This window comes from Triticum urartu, chromosome 5A (genome assembly GCF_056163025.1).
Source record: "Triticum urartu cultivar PI428250 chromosome 5A, HENAU_Tu73, whole genome shotgun sequence".
Taxonomy (NCBI): Eukaryota; Viridiplantae; Streptophyta; class Magnoliopsida; order Poales; family Poaceae; genus Triticum; species Triticum urartu.
The window spans coordinates 280,355,320-280,371,798 of NC_141877.1; the positions used below are offsets into that span (position 1 = coordinate 280,355,320).

A 16,479-nucleotide genomic window follows, 5' to 3' on the forward strand; every position below is an offset into this window, starting at 1 on the left:
GGCATCTTCTACTTTCAATAATTGGCAGGGCCGGCGGAACAATAACCTGTAGTTTGCCTCGTACAAGCCTTTCTAACATAGGCAACAAAAGCAGGAGGCAGATCTCCAATTTTCCTTTTGATACGTGCTGCGGGGAATCTTGTTGATTATTGGAGCCTAGTGGCCTTTTGTATCTGGAACTTGCCTCTTAGACCATCAACTTAGCCATCCTTTTTCTTTGTACCCTATTAGGGCAAATTGAGCCCACTTGCACACCTAAAACTTCTGCCGAGCTTTTCCTTCCCGAGGGAACAAAAAGGTGGAGACCGGCTATTAATAGAATAGTAAAAGATCAGGGCATGGACATCCCCAGGTGTCGGCATCACTTGTGGCACATCAGTATCAATCTTGGCCATCACACTACCCTCCGTATTGTTTAGAGACGGTGGGAACTGCATTGCATATACTCATATTGCATTGCCGTACACTCACTCATTGCTTACCTTAGGTGAACGAATGCATTGAATTTTTTGAGAAGGTAAGGTGAATGCATTGATTTTTTTGAGAAGTTAAGGTGAATGCATTGAATTTGACTTGAAAACATTAAACCAATTGATTGCGTGAGGTGTAGAGCACCAGTACTGGAGGAGGCGAGACTGTAGAGAAGGGAGAGAACAAAATCCCCATTGGGGATATTACTTTGTTTCTTCAGGAGGCTGGAGAGGATACATCTTGGACCCACTACATACAGATGACACATGCATATATGCTTGCTAAGCATTTTCTTTTGTTTTTCATGTGGGTCACCATCCCTCTATCTCTCTCACCCCCTCTCCTTTTCAACCTGATGTTTCCTGAAACCTGCCGCCTGCTAAGGGCCCCGTACTGTGATCGAGTAGGGTTTCTGGAAGACAAGAAGAAAGAAAACATAGAAAAAAGGGTACTCTGGGGATGGAAGGAAGATTGCCCGGGAAACAAGGGATTCCACTTCCTCTTCCTTTTCCTTTTCCTTCAAAGGGTCAATTCAAGCTTGTCACTTGGTCCAGGGTAGCCTAGTAGGCTGGTAGAAACTAGTTTCACTGCTGGTTTCACTGCTGGTTGTCAGGATCCTCAAGAATGGCTTCAAACCAAATCATCTTTATGAACTGCCCCTGTCGTGAAAAAAATATTTTTAATTTTTTCTTTTGAGAAATTTGGTTATATGTCCTACTGAATATCTACTAGATGTATATGAATGCAATTGAACTTGGTGATGTTTTTGCAGTACTCACCAGTAACTTGGCACCGTGGCCACTGCAGCGTAGGGGCTCTGGTGGGTGTAGCCGTACGTTGGCGTTATTGCCTCTGCCTCTGGCTCTGGACCGCAGTCGAGGTTGACGCCGAACAGCCGGAGACGTCTCGACGGCGCCGCCGATGCCGTGCTGCTCTTGGCGTCTGCCTCTCTCTGCGACTCGCCTGCAAGAATTCACCGGAGAATGGTGTAAGAGATGGGTAATTTTCAGCACATGCATCTAAGATATGTTGCATGTTGTCAAGTGCTTTGTTCTTGATTGCTGCAAACCTGCATGCAGCATGTCGCTGTGATCTTGCTCCACCGAGCGGCGATAGGCGTAGGAATTGGCAGGGCTGGTAGGGTATGATCCTGACGTGCTGTAACACATCGGGCTCCAAGGCTGTTGCTCCCCGGCGTTCAGAGCGGGCGGAGGTACACGTACAGGTGGTGGCGGCGCGCTCTCGCCACGACGCCTGCAGCCGATGAAGAGCCGGTCGCCTGTGCCAAGGCCGCGCACCCTCTCGAAGTGCACGATGTCTCCGGCGTCGAGCTGCTTCTCCTTGACGTACCTGCTCCAGCCCTTGGTGAGCACGTAGCTCTGGCTGCTCGTCCAGTACGAGTACCGGAACCGCCACGGCTTGCCGGCCTCATCCTCGAAAGACAGGAGCAGGTCCTTCTCGCCGGGGGAGTCGCCGCCGTTCAGGGGGAAGTACCTCTCCGCGTGCTGCTTGGGAATCACCAGCCTGTTGAGCTTGCCCACATCACTGGGCGTCAAGGGTTTCTCGAACAGGTGCTCCCTCTCGTACTGGTGGTGGTAGTGTAGGTTCGTGTACATGGCTACCCCCCATGGCCAGGCCTGTGGGTGCCCCTGAGAGAGAGGGTGCATGGCCATTGCTGCTCTGGAGGAAAGCTACCTAGAGGTTCTTGTCTATGGCAAAAGTTGGGCAATGGAGAGAAGAGAAGAGAGGAGGGGAGAGGCAAGATGGTGTTGTGTGTAGAGAAGCATGCATATGTCATAGCTAGGCATTTATAGCCTCCCAAGGAGAACTTTACACAGCTTGGAGGTGTCTAGCTAGTGTCTACACATAACGTATTGGTATTTACGTAAGGAGGACTTGGTGCATTTGATCTGGGTAGTACTAGTATTTTAACCTAGGTAGACAAGAAGAATCAAAGTGAAAGGCTTCAAAGGTGCTAAGTTTAGAATATATAGTTCCAATGTAGCTGATGAGGAATGATCAGGTGGTGGTACTTAAAAGTTGGTGCCTGGCCATTGTGGCCTAATCACAGCCATCCAGGGGGTGCAGTGGGGTAGGCCCCACCATTGCTTTCCATGTGCCTGGGTGGTTGGGGCCTATGCAGTGTGATGTAGTATGACCACTGTCCTTAACTCCTCATTTTAACCTACCTATAGAGGTCCAGGTTTCTGGTGCTGCAGTGCTGTGCCTGTGTTGGACATCCAATTTCTATCTGACCTTGGGACGGTGCAAGAAAGTCCTGGCTTATTCAGAAATGCAATTTCCAACAAGAGTCCATGCCATTTGTAACTTGTGTAGACACGGAGGTTCCCTAGGGACCGATAGATTGGTCCTAGTTCTTATACCTGTTGTCCACTTGGGGTAGCTGGTAGGCAATAACTTGTTCAGGGCAGTAGGGGGTCTTTTGAGATGTGACATCTGAGGTGTATGGGCTGTGTGCTCTTATTATCATTCACTATGGAGTACTCTAGCCCCAGCTATTTTCTTGATATCAGATTCAACACAATCAAGGGCTTGTCAGACCTGTCTCATTGAATGACATGGCTGACCACCTGTTAAGAGGACAGGCCCTCCAAGCAAAGTAACCAAGCTGGTTTTGGTTGGACTCACAGTCTCACACCATGAATTGAATTGAGAGTAGTGGCTGTAAGATACGAAAAAGCACTGCAGAGGCCCGTCTGCAGGCCGCTCTTAATCCACTCCGCCGAACGGGGATGTGTGCTGCCGGATGTATTACAATATGCAGACCTGCCTGAAAAGGCCGTATATTGCTGTATTAAGTAGGCCCCATGCCGTACATGCATGAACAAGTGGGCTGGCAACAGGCACATGCCACTGTCGCGGCTTCATTGTTTTCCGCAGAACGACATATGTATGTGTTTGTGTTTAATCTTTGGATACACTTGAGATGTTGGATTTAGGCGAGCTTTGTTAAGGAGGCATATTAGAAAAGTGGAACAGTTATCTAATTATTTGTTTAGAAAACAGTAGCTAATTGCGGACCAGTTAGAGGATTAGTTTGTAGAAACAGAGGAATCCGCGATAAAAGTGTGTTATTAGCACCCGAAGGCACAACTTTTTTTAAGAAAAGAGGCACAACTAGCTAATTATTTAAAAAAAACAGCATCTAATTGCACACTAATTTGAGAATTAGTTTTATAAAAAAGATAAATCACCGACGAACGTGTGTTATTAGCACCCGAACGGCGGCACAACTTCTTTTTAGAGAAATTTCAAGGTGGTCCAAAGCAATATAGACCGTTAAATTTTAATTATCTAATGGCTGATATAACTATTGCCCACTCCGTTTTTATTTACTCTGTATATTAGATTTGTCTAAAGTCAAAATTTACTTTCAACAAGTTTGTAGAAAAATATAATAACATATACACCACCAAATAAATACCATTGGATTCGTAATTGAATATATTTTCACATCATATAAATTTATTGTTGTAAATGTTCTTCGGTTTTCTACAAACTTGGTCAAACTTTATAAAGTTTGACTTTAGTCAAAGATAATATGCGGAGTAAATAAAAATCGGGGAGTACCTCTTAGCAGGTAACACGAGGTAATATTCCATTAATGATGGCGTGGGGGTTAGTATGGACATTGTTGCGGTATAATTAAGAAAATAAACTATTATAATTTCTTCCTTTCCTTTTAAGCCATGAGTATATAAGAAAATAAAATAATCAGAGCTAATTAATTCCAGATTTTGTTTCCAACTTTTTTTCTTAACGTACCTTATCATCATGTCTAACAAATGAAATAAGAAGTTTGTCATGTTCTGTCATATATGTCTATGCTTGTTTTATTTTGTCAGTTGGGAGCTAAACACATAGAATTTGGTTTTAGAAAACACCAAAAATGAATGACAAAATCATAGCAAAAAGCAGTCAAAATACCATCATAATTTTTTTGTAACAAAGCAACCATGTGTACCAGTGTTCCTGCACATTTTTTTGAGGGGTAACACATTTTTTTTCTGTTAGAGAAGATAATGCATAACAGAGAATGTTTTGCATATTTCTCACACAAGAAAAAGTCATATAGGTTCCTAGCATGGCTTGTGTACATTTATTTTCCTTATTGGCTCTCTTAGAATGATGCGAGTACACTTAACGATGATTATTATGTTGCAATCTAGATGAATTATAATAATTTCTTTGTAGTGTGTATATAATTTTTTAGGATCACATGGATATGTATCATATTTTACAACGCGAGAATTATTCATCTTCATATGGTAGATACAACACATACGTACGGGGTTCAGATGTGAACTTTTGTTATATTGGAAAGAGATGTTGGAAATAATTTAAACATTCGTTTGTGACAAGTTTTTGCCATATTATAATTTTCTGTGTGGTCAAATATATCCTTGATGAATGGACAAATGAAATATTTCTCTTGCCTATTAAGGGGCAAGAGGGACCATCTTAAGAGAGCTCTTTAAAAAAACGCATGCGTTAGTTGATTGTTTGCTAAACAAATAGTAGCTAATTGCACACTAATTTGAAGATTAGTTTATATTAAAAGAGATAAATGCTTCGACGGTACATACACAGAAGATAGCCGAATAGAAAATTGATACTTTTTGAAGTTGGCTGTTCGTTGGGCCAGTGCAACACTTATTGCTGCTGCAACTTTGGCAGACGGGGCAGACTTATCCTGTATGGCGGCACTATTTGTATAGATGTATATTGGGCTGTATACCTCCGAAACGCTGACAGGAATGAATCGCAAAGCCCTTTCCCACGAAGGGGATACCGAGCTACCTGACGCTCGACCTCTGCAACGCCGCTCTCCTGTAAGATACAGATACAGATACTGGAGTACTACATTATTTCTATTCAAACCTTCGCAGGACAACCTGCCCTGGTCTGGTCAGGGCACAGTGGCAGCTTGCGTGGGGGTAAAGCGACTGGCCACTACTCTGCTCCTTGTGTTAGATGATGTCCTTTGGAGATTAGTGCTTCTTTATCATGCATTAGGCATATGGGGAGCACCTCTTGCTGTTGCAGGATTGGAGCACAGAGCATTAAGATGATCTGTTTTGTTATAACTTTAAGGGCAGATCTGTATCAGATTCCGTAAACTATAAGGGATAAAACCATCGATGTCGCTCTGCTTGCTCCTTTGGAGACAGGCATTCCATCACATGGTTTTGAATGTGATTACATGGCCAGATTCATTGTGTGTGTGCTCACTAATGCATGTGATTATGTTAACTAACGTTGTTATTCAGTTTGTCAGCCTTTGGAGAAACCGCAGGGACCAAGAGGGGGCGTTGTTATGTCAGCAAGTCCTGTCCAGAATCAAATCATAACGGTGATTTAACGGATCTCATTATTAATCGCTCCGTTCGTTGCATCAGTTGCTTCTTAATTCCTAACACTAGACCTCTTATTATTCTATTTATTCTTCAAAGTTGATTTACTTATATGATTTTATTTTTATTGCTATTCGCAGTACTTGGTTGTAATCTCACGTGGCCATGGCATTTTTTTCGTCCTGCTTGCTGCTCTATGCAGCTGGAGAGCTCCAAGTTCCCAAACGCCAAAATATTCTAACACTGGAATTGGAGATAGGATCGAAGATTGGACCTGCGCACAGATCCTCTCTTGTCTCTTCTCCAATTTCCAACAAGCTCGTGAATGCGATGATACAGATTTTTGACCCCAATTCTATCCCCACTACTCTGTAAGATCCCTTGATCCTTGTAGTTCATCCTGTTTCCTACTAATCCCTAGAAACTGTTCTGATATTGTTTTCTCTGCGCATGCATTCAGATAAAGATACGCAGTAAAGATGACTAGCTACATGTACTGCAAAACCGTTTTTATGTATGTACTAGTACTCCACTTCACGGCACACATATACTTTGATTAAACTACTCCTAACTCTATGCTTAGCATCTGTTGGAGTATCAAGAACGCATGTTTAGCTCCAAGTTGGTCATATAGTTATGGAATCTTGTCAAGATACCCATAAATGCTACTCAACTAAAACCACGACACTTATTTTGAATCGGAGGAAGTACTAGTTTTGCAACTGCATCCTAGTAATCGCTCCTAATTTGCAAAAGTTGAATGGATGGTTTATGAGTTTCTTTCTCTACTGAAGAACATATTAGTATTGTGGAATGGGCGGCCAAAATGACTTGGAAACCGTGTCAATACCTAAACAATGGGCATGCTTGGGTTGCTACCAAAATTTGGCTAGCCAATGTGTTTGGCAAGCCAAAAATTGGCAAAGCTAAGACTTGCCAAAAATTGGCAACTTTATGTGATGTTGGCAAGACCATTTAATTTGGAAACCACCAATTAGTAGCCAATATTTGGCAGATGGCAAACATTAGCATAACAAATTTGGCATTAAACCAAGCATGCTCATTCTACATTGTGGCTGCAAGGCAGTAAGAGGGTACTTTTTAATTAGCTTAGTGTTGGACTCCCCACTTTTCCTTTGTACCGTGTGGGTGTGGCTAACCAAATCGCACAAACCCCTGAAAACAATCCTGGTAACACACACCCCCTCTGTTCTACCTCGCCCCGCTCTTTGGAGGTTATTGTATTCCACGCACATCAAATGAGAATAAAGAGTGAAGGAATGTGGACAAAATCGCATAAATATTTTTGGTGAGAACATCACGGAGAGACCACGTACATCCAGCTGGGACAACATTGCAATGCCGAACCAAGACGCCACATCTCTTTATGCAGAGGGGCGAAAAGATCATGAGAGGAATTAGGGTTTCCTATGAGTCATCAATCTTTGGTTTGGTTGGCGGAGCTAAACAATGACATCCAACGATGGATCATTGGCATGGGCGGCGACGGTCTCGTGACCCCCGTCTCCCTCTCAAAGTTTTCAACTATTCGTCTACCTAGCTTGTTGTCAGTCATAGTCCGCGGTCTGGAAATGAGAGATACTGTTGGAGGGTCGGGCTGTCCGCGGACATGTCCAAAGATCCGCTTGGTGATCCGTGTTGAAGATGCCTTTATTGCCTACATGACATGGATACATAAAAATTCCATATTATCTAACCACTGTACATGCTCTAAGACATGCATTTGTTGAGGCGGTTTTTTTAGAGAAAATTGGTGGGAAAAACAAGAGATGGGAGAAGAAAAAATTGAAATGGGGAGAAGAGAGGAAGGGGAATAGTATGTGTAGAGATTGGCCGAAGAAGAAAACGAAAGGGGGTACACTATATATATAGGAGTGATTAGGGGTGTTAGAGTACGTAATGGGTCTAATGGCCTGGGCTGACGGTATAGCCTGTTAGTCTTAGGGTTAATTAGAGATAAGGGTCGTTTGTTTAGGGGTTAAGTAAGCCTTGCTTGGGAGTCAAGTAAACCTCTCTATATAAAAAGAAAAGATGTATCGATCTAATCAAGCAAGAATTAAGAAGGAAATCCCTTCTCTCTTGCCCGGCCGTGGGCAAAAGGCCCCCGGCCGGCCCTCTAGCGCCCTCCTTCTAGCAGCGCCATAACAATTTGGTATCAGCTAGCTTCGGTTCGATCATGTCTTCACTGCCGCCCAACCCGTCTCTTCCGTTGCCGGTCACCTCGTCGCCTCCGGCGACCACCACGACCGTCGCCCTGCTCCTGCCCGCGCCGGGATCCTCCGTCACGTCCGCCCCCGTCGTCCTCACCTCGGAGGAGGTGTCCGGAGCGCTGCGGGACCTAACCCAGGCGGTCCAGGAGATCCGCATGTTCTTGGCCGGGTCCTACGGGCCGCACCCGGCTGTGCCGCCTATCGCCGCCACCGCGCCGCCATGGCTGCCGTGGCAGCCGCTGCACCAGGCGGCCTCCGCCACGCTCGCTGGGCCGCTGCAGCTGCCATCCACCGCCTCGCCCTGGCTGCAGTAGCAGCCACCGCTCCTGGCGGCCTCCGCCGCGCCCGACGCTCCGCCGCAGCAATCGCTGCTGCTGCCCCAGGGCGTCCCCGCCATGCTCGCCGGGCCGCTGTAGCAGCCGCTGCAGCTGCCATCCACCGCAACCACCGCCCCGCCCTGGCTACAGTGGTAGCCGCCGCTCCTGGCGGCCTCCGCCGCGCCCGACGCTCCGCCGCAGCAATCGCTGCTGCTGCCCCAGGGCGTCCCCGCCATGCTCGCCGGGCCGCTGTAGCAGCCGCTGCAGCTGCCATCCACCGCAACCACTGCCCCGCCCTGGCTACAGTGGTAGCCGCCGCTCCTGGCGGCCTCCGTCGCGCCCGGCGCTCTGCTGCAGCAGCCACCGCCGGTCAGCTCCGACCCCGCATCGACCGCGCCGGCTGGAGTCCCGATCCACCAGATCAAGTTCCCGTCGTCGCCATTACCGCTTCCCAGGGCTACCCGTCACGTGACGGCGGCGGTGAGGCTGCAGGCTACTACGCGCGGCCTCCTAGCGCGTCGGCGTGTGCGGGAGATGCGTGGTCTGCAGCTGCCGCTCTCCCAGCCGCGCTTCGCTGCGGAAAGGACCTCGATCTCGTCCGCTGCGTCGTGGATCTTGGGCATGCTGTTTTCCCCGCGGGTAGCGACGTCAAAGTCTGCGACATCGACGGTTGGGGGGCGCATCGCTCCTCGTCATTCTCCATTGCAAGCCCTCCACTCTTCTCTGTGCGGTGCAGACCAACAGCCGTCCGGCGGGGGGAAGGCAGGGTGTCACCGACAGGAGCGGACCGCCTAGCACCACTGCATTCCGCCGGCCGCCGCGAGGGGGCCTCTGCTGGTCGCTCTTGCTACCACTTCCAGGTGGCCATACACATGCACTCCTTTTGTCCAGATGTTGTCCATGGGATCCAGGTGTTTGTACCTGTGCACATCCGACGTGCGGATGGTGTCCACTTTTTCTAACGGATCCAAAATAAATCATCCCAGTCCATTTCAGGTTGGGAGTAATAAAACAAGCCGAGATGTAAAAGACTTGTTTTTAGGTGTTAGGTTTGTGTTGCGTCGAGTCATGGTTATAAGTTGGTTAGGCTGCAGCTCGAGGACAAGCTGCATGTCCGGGTGGGGTGTAGTGTTAGAGTACGTAATGGACCTAATGGCCTGGGCTGGCGATATAGCCCGTTAGTTTTAGGGTTAATTAGAGATAAGGGTCACTTGTTTAGGTGTGAAGTAAACCTTGCTTGGGAGTCAAGTAAACATCTCTATATAAAGAGAGGAGATGTATAAATCTAATCAAGCAAGAATTAAAAAGGAAATCCCTTCTCTTTTGCCTAGTCGTGGGCAAAAGGCCCCCGGTCGATCCTCTCAGCCCTCCTTCTAGCAGCGTCATAACAAGGGGCAAATAGCGTCAGGATTTGAATCGTTGAGGAGGAGAAAGCCCATTGTATCCGGGACTTTTCCAAACTGTCGTCTATACCGGGAAAGGAGGGAGCACCCATTTTATTAGATGAACAATGGCAAAACTGACTGGATCACAATGACTAGTGCACTCGTACCCATCCGCAAGATGCATGCATGCACTGGTTGGTTGCGAGTTGTGCCCAAGTGTAGCATATTTAAACCCGGCCACGAGGAGGGAGCCACGCAGCTTAGGTTGTTAATTTCCCATGGCTCAATCATGCAGCTCACCTGCCCGATCTTTGTGATAATGCAGTGCAGGCAGGTTTGGTTTCCTCCAGGTCCAGGCACATGAGCGAGCCGAGCCGGTATTTCGTGGAATTGAATATGGGATCACTCGAGATAAGGGGACACACATGCTAATGCCCCTCATTATGTTATTCGATCCCGTCCCGTGGCGCGATCTGCTCCTTCCTTTTCTACGAGGCCACGTATGTTTTGCCAGGTCCATGCAGATGTGGCTGGGACTGCGAGCCCTCAGCGGCATCATGGACGTGGGAAGCATATGCTTCAGGATGGTAAGCGTAGTAGGAGTACTCCCTTCATTCCACAATGTAGTGTTTTTTTTATCTTCGTGCTTCAATTTTGACCGTAAATTTAACTACCAAGATCGATTGCGGCGGGAGCAAAAATTATATCAGTGAATTCGTATTCAAAAAAAGTTTTCAATTATATAATTTTTTCTCCCGCCACAGTTGGTCTCGTTGGTTAAATTTATGATCAAAGTTGGACATCGGAAAGCGCGGGCGCACTATATTTTGAAATGAAGGGAGTATTATTTAAGAAGATCGATCATGTACCAGCTTTAATACTATATATCTGTACGGCGACCTGTACGTACGTCTCTGGTGCTTGATAGTGGGATTTTTCATAGAAATTTTGTAGGACGCCAATTTTTTTGAGAGAAATCCTTCGAAATTTTTGTTACAGAGATCATCGGGATCCAAACAAATATTTATTTATTTTTGCGGGGATCCTAAAGAATTAGGACCTGGGTAGACCGAAAATGCATATTTCTGTTTCTTGCATTCATTTTTTTCTCTCAAAATCTTGTGGGGGCATTTTATAGATTTTGAATGGAGGGATTCGTGCCATTATTTGGATATGCACTGGACATACGAAACCAGCGTTCTTGAGCTCGTTGCATACTTGCATGAGATTGCACTCAGCAGATGGCTTGGCTGGGACCATGTGTAGAACCACTAGACACTAGTTCTACTATTATCCTGCGGTTGTTTATGTAGCGCTGCCTAAATTTCTGTACCAGGTGCGAACTAAATTCGATATCTTTTGAGCAGATCTCTGCGTCTGCTGTGGGAATGCGTAAAGGAGAGGTGCAGGCTGCAGCCGCTCTCTCTCTCTCTCTCTCTCTCTCTCTCTCTCTCGATTTGAGCTTTTCTTCCCCTGCGCACTGAAGACCGACGTGAAAGAGAAGGCCCGGAGAAGAGAGATGAGATGAGATAATGAACAGAGGGGCGGTGATAGAGTGTGACTGAGGAGAAACTGGTATACTTTCAGATGCCTTTTCGCCCTCGCAGGGCCTGCATGGTGTCAATGCTGGCACTCGCTTTCGGTCAGTATAAAGTTGGTCTTTAGTGAAGGGAGACAAAGTGGAAGCAAGGGCTCCTGATTCCCACCAGGACAGGGAGTGGAAAAAGGATCAACATAAAACTGAGTGAATAGTTGGAACAAACGATTAACCTATGACTACCCTACTGGTGAAGAGTGTAGCTGCTGTGACGAAATTCCAAGAGAATTATGCTTCACAAATGTGATCACGACATCTCCAACGCTGACCCGGACATGTCAAATGTCTGATTTTATATTCGGACATGCTCAGCGAACATAGTACGGGAGACATCTATCCAACGCTATTCACAAACTAATCCGGTCAGGACTTAGGAGAAGAGAGAGTAGAGGGGATCATGCATGCGGTAGGATATTGTGGTGTGGTGTCCGATTGGGGAGAGAGGACGCAACTCATCTGACGTACGACCCACAGGGCCTGCATGGTGTCATGCTGGCACTCGCTTTCGGTCAGCATAAAGTTGGTCTTTAGTGAAGGGAGACAAAGTGAAAGCAAGGGCTCCTGATTACCATGAGGCCCACCAGGACAGGGAGTGGAAAAAGGATGAACATAAAACTGAGTGAATAGTTGGAACAAACGATTAACCCATGGCTACCCTACTGGTGAAGAGTGTAGCTGCTGTGACAAAATTCCAAGAGAATTATGCTTCACAAACGTGATCACGGCATCTCCAACGCTGACCCGGGCATGTCAAATGTCTGATTTTATATTCGGACGTGCTCAGCGGACATAGTACGGGAGAAATCTATTCAACGCTATTCACAAACTAATCCGGCTAGGACTTAGGAGAAGAGAGAGTAGAGGGGATCATGCATGCGGTAGGATATTGTGGTGTGGTGTCCGATTGGGGAGAGAGAGAGGACGCAGCTCGTCTGACGTATGGCCCACACGCTGACGTGTGGGTCCACGTCAGGGGATTCGGCTCCGGAGAGAGAGAGAAGAGGGGACCATGCATGTGAATGTGAAAAGAGAGAAAAGAGAGAAGGACCATGCAGAGGCTTTGTGTTTTTTTTCCAAAAATACGCCAAAGGCATATCATATTTTTAGAAGGTAGAGAATAATGTACAAGAGGCTTCCCAACTATGCGAACATAGACGGAAGTAGAACATACGACACCTACGGATACAGGAAAACTACTCCCTCACAAAACGATCAAGGACACCAATTCCGAGCCCTGCATTCTTCCGGTCCTTAATCTCGTCCATGATGTGCTTATGCAATCGGGACACATTTATGAATTGGTTCGTTCGATTGAACACCCGCACATTCCTTTGTTTCCAAAGCGACCATGCGACCGCGATGACAAAGGTGTCAAAACCTCTCTTATCTCTTCTTGTGAGTTACGTCTTGCTGTGAGCCACCAGTCGAGGAAGGAGTCGTGCAGTGTGGGTCGCATCACATGTAGATTTAGATCGTCTAAACACCGGTGCCAGACCTCCCTCGAATACATGCATTGGATGTGGACATGCTCGACATTGTCTTCCTCTTGCAAGCAAATGTAACACTGTGATGGTTGGTCTTGTAGCACATGCCTTGCCCTCTGGTCCGATGTCCAAACCCGATGTTGCACCATTAGCCACGTATGAATCTTGCACTTAAGAGGAGCCTAGTGTTGGGGAACGTAGTAATTTCAAAAAAATTCCTACGCACACGCAAGATCATGGTGATGCATAGCAACGAGAGGGGAGAGTGTTGTCTACGTACCCTCGTAGACCGGCAACGGAAGCGTTGACACAACGTAGAGGAAGTAGTCGTACGTCTTCCCGATCCGACCGATTCAAGTACCGAACGTACGGTACCTCTGAGTTCTGCACACGGTCAACTCGGTGACGTCCCTCGAGCTCCGATCCAGCAAAGCGTTGAGGGAGAGTTTCGTCAGCACGACGGCGTGATGACGGTGATGATGTTCTACCGACGCAGGGCTTCGCCTAAGCACCGCTACGATATGACCGAGGTGGAATATGGTGGAAGGGGGCACCGCACACGGCTAAGGAACGACCACGAAGATCAACTTGTGTGTCATGGGGTGCCCCCTTGCCCCTGTATATAAAGGAGGGAGAGGGGGAGGTGCGGCCGGCCCTAGGGGTGCGCCTGGAGGAGTCCTACTCCCACCAGGAGTAGGACTCCCCCCTCTTGCCTTGTTGGAAAAGGAAGGGGGAAGGGAGAAAGAGGAAAGGGGTGCCCCCCCCTTCCTTGTCCTATTCGGACTAGGGGGGAGGGGGCGTGCGGCCTGCCCTGGCCGACCATCCTCTTCTCCCTTATGGCCCATGTAGGCCCAATAACCCCCCCTCCCCCCCCCCCCCGGGGGGGGGGGGGGTCCGGTAACCCCCCGGTACTCCCGTAAAATCCCGATTTCACCCGGAACGTTTCCGATATCCAAATATAGGCTTCCAATATATCAATCTTTATGTCTCGGCCATTTCGAGACTCCTCGTCATGTCCGTGATCACATACGGGACTCCGAACAACCTTCGGTGCATCAAAACACAAAAACCCTAATTACGATCGTCACCGAACTTTAAGCGTGCGGACCCTACGGGTTCGAGAACTATGTAGACATGACCGAGACACGTCTACGGTCAATAACCAATAGCGGAACCTGGATGCTCATATTGGCTCCTACATATTCTACGAAGATCTTTATCGGTCAGACCGCATAACAACATACGTTGTTCCCTTTGTCATCGGTATATTACTTGCCCGAGATTCGATCGTCGGTATCTCAATACCCAGTTCAATCTCGTTACCGGCAAGTCTCTTTACTCGTTCTGTAATACATCATCCCGCAACTAACTTATTAGTTGCAAGGCTTGAGTGATGTGCATTACCGAGAGGGCCCAGAGATACCTCTCCGACAATCGGAGTGATAAATCATAATCTTGAAATACGCCAACCCAACAAGTACATTCGGAGACACCTATAGAGCACCTTTATAATCACCCAGTTACGTTGTGACGTTTGGTAGCACACAAAGTGTTCCTCTGGTAAACGGGAGTTGCATAATCTCATAGTCATAGGAACATGTATAAGTTATGAAGAAAGCAATAGCAACAAACTAAATGATCAAGTGCTAAGCTAACGGAACGGGTCAAGTCAATCACATCATTCTTCTAATGATGTGATCCCGTTAATAAAATGACAACTCATGTCTATGGTTAGGAAACATAGCCATCTTCGATCAACGAGCTAGTCAAGTAGAGGCATACTAGTGACATTCTGTTTGTCTATGTATTCACACATGTATTATGTTTCCGGTTAATACAATTCTAGCATGAATAATAATTATTTATCATGATATAAGGAAATAAATAATAACTTTATTATTGCCTCTAGGGCATATTTCCTTCAGTCTCCCACTTGCACTAGAGTCAATAATCTAGATTACACAGTAATGATTCTAACACCCATGGAGTCTTGGTGCTGATCATGTTTTGCTCGTGGAAGAGGCTTAGTCAGCGGGTCTGCAACATTCAGATCCGTATGTATCTTACAAATTTCTATGTCTCCCACTTGGACTAAATACCGAATGGAATTGAAGCGTCTCTTGATGTGCTTGGTTCTCTTGTGAAATCTGGATTCCTTCGCCAAGGCAATTGCACCAGTATTGTCATAAAAGATTTTCATTGGACCCGATGCACTAGGTATAACACCTAGATCGGATATGAACTCCTTCATCCAGACTCCTTCATTTGCTGCTTCCGAAGCAGCTATGTACTCTGCTTCACATGTAGATCCTACCACGACGCTTTGTTCAGAACTGCACCAACTGACAGCTCCACCGTTTAGTATAAACACGTATCCGGTTTGCGATTTAGAATCGTCCGGATCAGTGTCAAAGCTTGCATCAACGTAACCATTTATGATGAGCTCTTTGTCACCTCCATATACGAGAAACATATCCTTAGTCCTTTTCAGATACTTCAGGATGTTCTTGACCGCTGTCCAGTGATCCACTCCTGGATTACTTTGGTACCCCCCTGCTAGACTTATAGCAAGGCACACATCAGGTCTGGTACACAACATTGCATACATGATAGAGCCTATGGCTGAAGCATAGGGAACATCTTTCATTTTCTCTCTATCTTCTGCAGTGGTCGGACATTGAGTCTTACTCAACTTCACACCTTGTAACACAGGCAAGAACCCTTTCTTTGCTTGATCCATTTTGAACTTTTTCAAAACTTTGTCAAGGTATGTGCTTTGTGAAAGTCCAATTAAGCGTCTTGATCTATCTCTATAGATCTTAATGCCCAATATGTAAGCAGCTTCACTGAGGTCTTTCATTGAAAAGGTCTTATTCAAGTATCCCTTTATGCTATCCAAAAATTCTATATCATTTCCAATCAATAATACGTCATCCACATATAATATCAGAAATGCTACAGAGCTCCCACTCACTTTCTTGTAAATACAGGCTTCTCCAAAAGTCTGTACAAAACCAAATGCTTTGATCACACTATCAAAGCGTTTATTCCAACTCCGAGAGGCTTGCACCAATCCATAAATGGATCGCTGGAGCTTGCACACTTTGTTAGCTCCCTTTGGATCAACAAAACCTTCTGGTTGCATCATATACAACTCTTCTTTCAGAAATCCATTCATGAATGCAGTTTTTACATCCATTTGCCAAATTTCATAATCATAAAATGCGGCAATTGCTAACATGATTCGGACAGACTTAAGCATCGCTACGGGTGAGAAGGTCTCATCGTAGTCAATCCCTTGTCGAAAACCTTTCGCAACAAGTCGAGCTTTGTAGACAGTAATATTACCGTCAGCGTCAGTCTTCTTCTTGAAGATCCATTTATTCTCAATTGCTTGCCGATCAACGGGCAACTCAACCAAAGTCCACACTTTGTTCTCATACATGGATCCCATCTCAGATTTCATGGCTTCTAGCCATTTTGCGGAATCTGGGCTCACCATCGCTTCTTCATAGTTCGTAGGTTCATCATGATCTAGTAGCATGACTTCCAGAACAGGATTACCGTACCACTCTGGTGCGGATCTTACTCTGGTTGATCTACGAGGTTCGGTAGTAAC

General features: G+C 46.5%; 1 protein-coding gene across 2 annotated transcripts; it reads right to left on the reverse strand.

Moving 5' to 3' along the window:
• Positions 1–638: 638 nt before the first annotated feature.
• Positions 639–2,489, reverse strand: LOC125555832 (B3 domain-containing protein Os11g0156000). 2 transcript variants are annotated; one of them, XM_048718665.2, is made up of 3 exons: positions 1,541–2,489; positions 1,251–1,434; positions 639–1,124 (listed from the first exon to the last, which is right to left on the reverse strand). In XM_048718665.2, the coding sequence occupies exons 1-3, from the start codon at positions 2,142–2,144 to the stop codon at positions 1,118–1,120; spliced, it is 795 nt and encodes a 264-aa protein (XP_048574622.1). In that variant the 5' UTR covers positions 2,145–2,489; the 3' UTR covers positions 639–1,117. The 2 variants fall into 2 exon arrangements, with proteins under 2 accessions (XP_048574622.1, XP_048574621.1); XM_048718664.2 differs by having other exon boundaries at positions 639–1,130; positions 1,541–2,486.
• Between the last annotated feature and the right edge of the window lie 13,990 nt (positions 2,490–16,479).

Bases quoted from the DNA above. Each gene is read 5' to 3' on its own strand.
- LOC125555832 (XM_048718664.2), bottom strand. From the start codon at position 2,144: ATGGCCATGCACCCTCTCTCTCAGGGGCACCCACAGGCCTGGCCATGG. The intron at 1,435-1,540 runs GTTTGCAGCAAT...GAATTCTTGCAG, and splicing joins CAGCGACATGCTGCATGCAG to GCGAGTCGCAGAGAGAGGCA.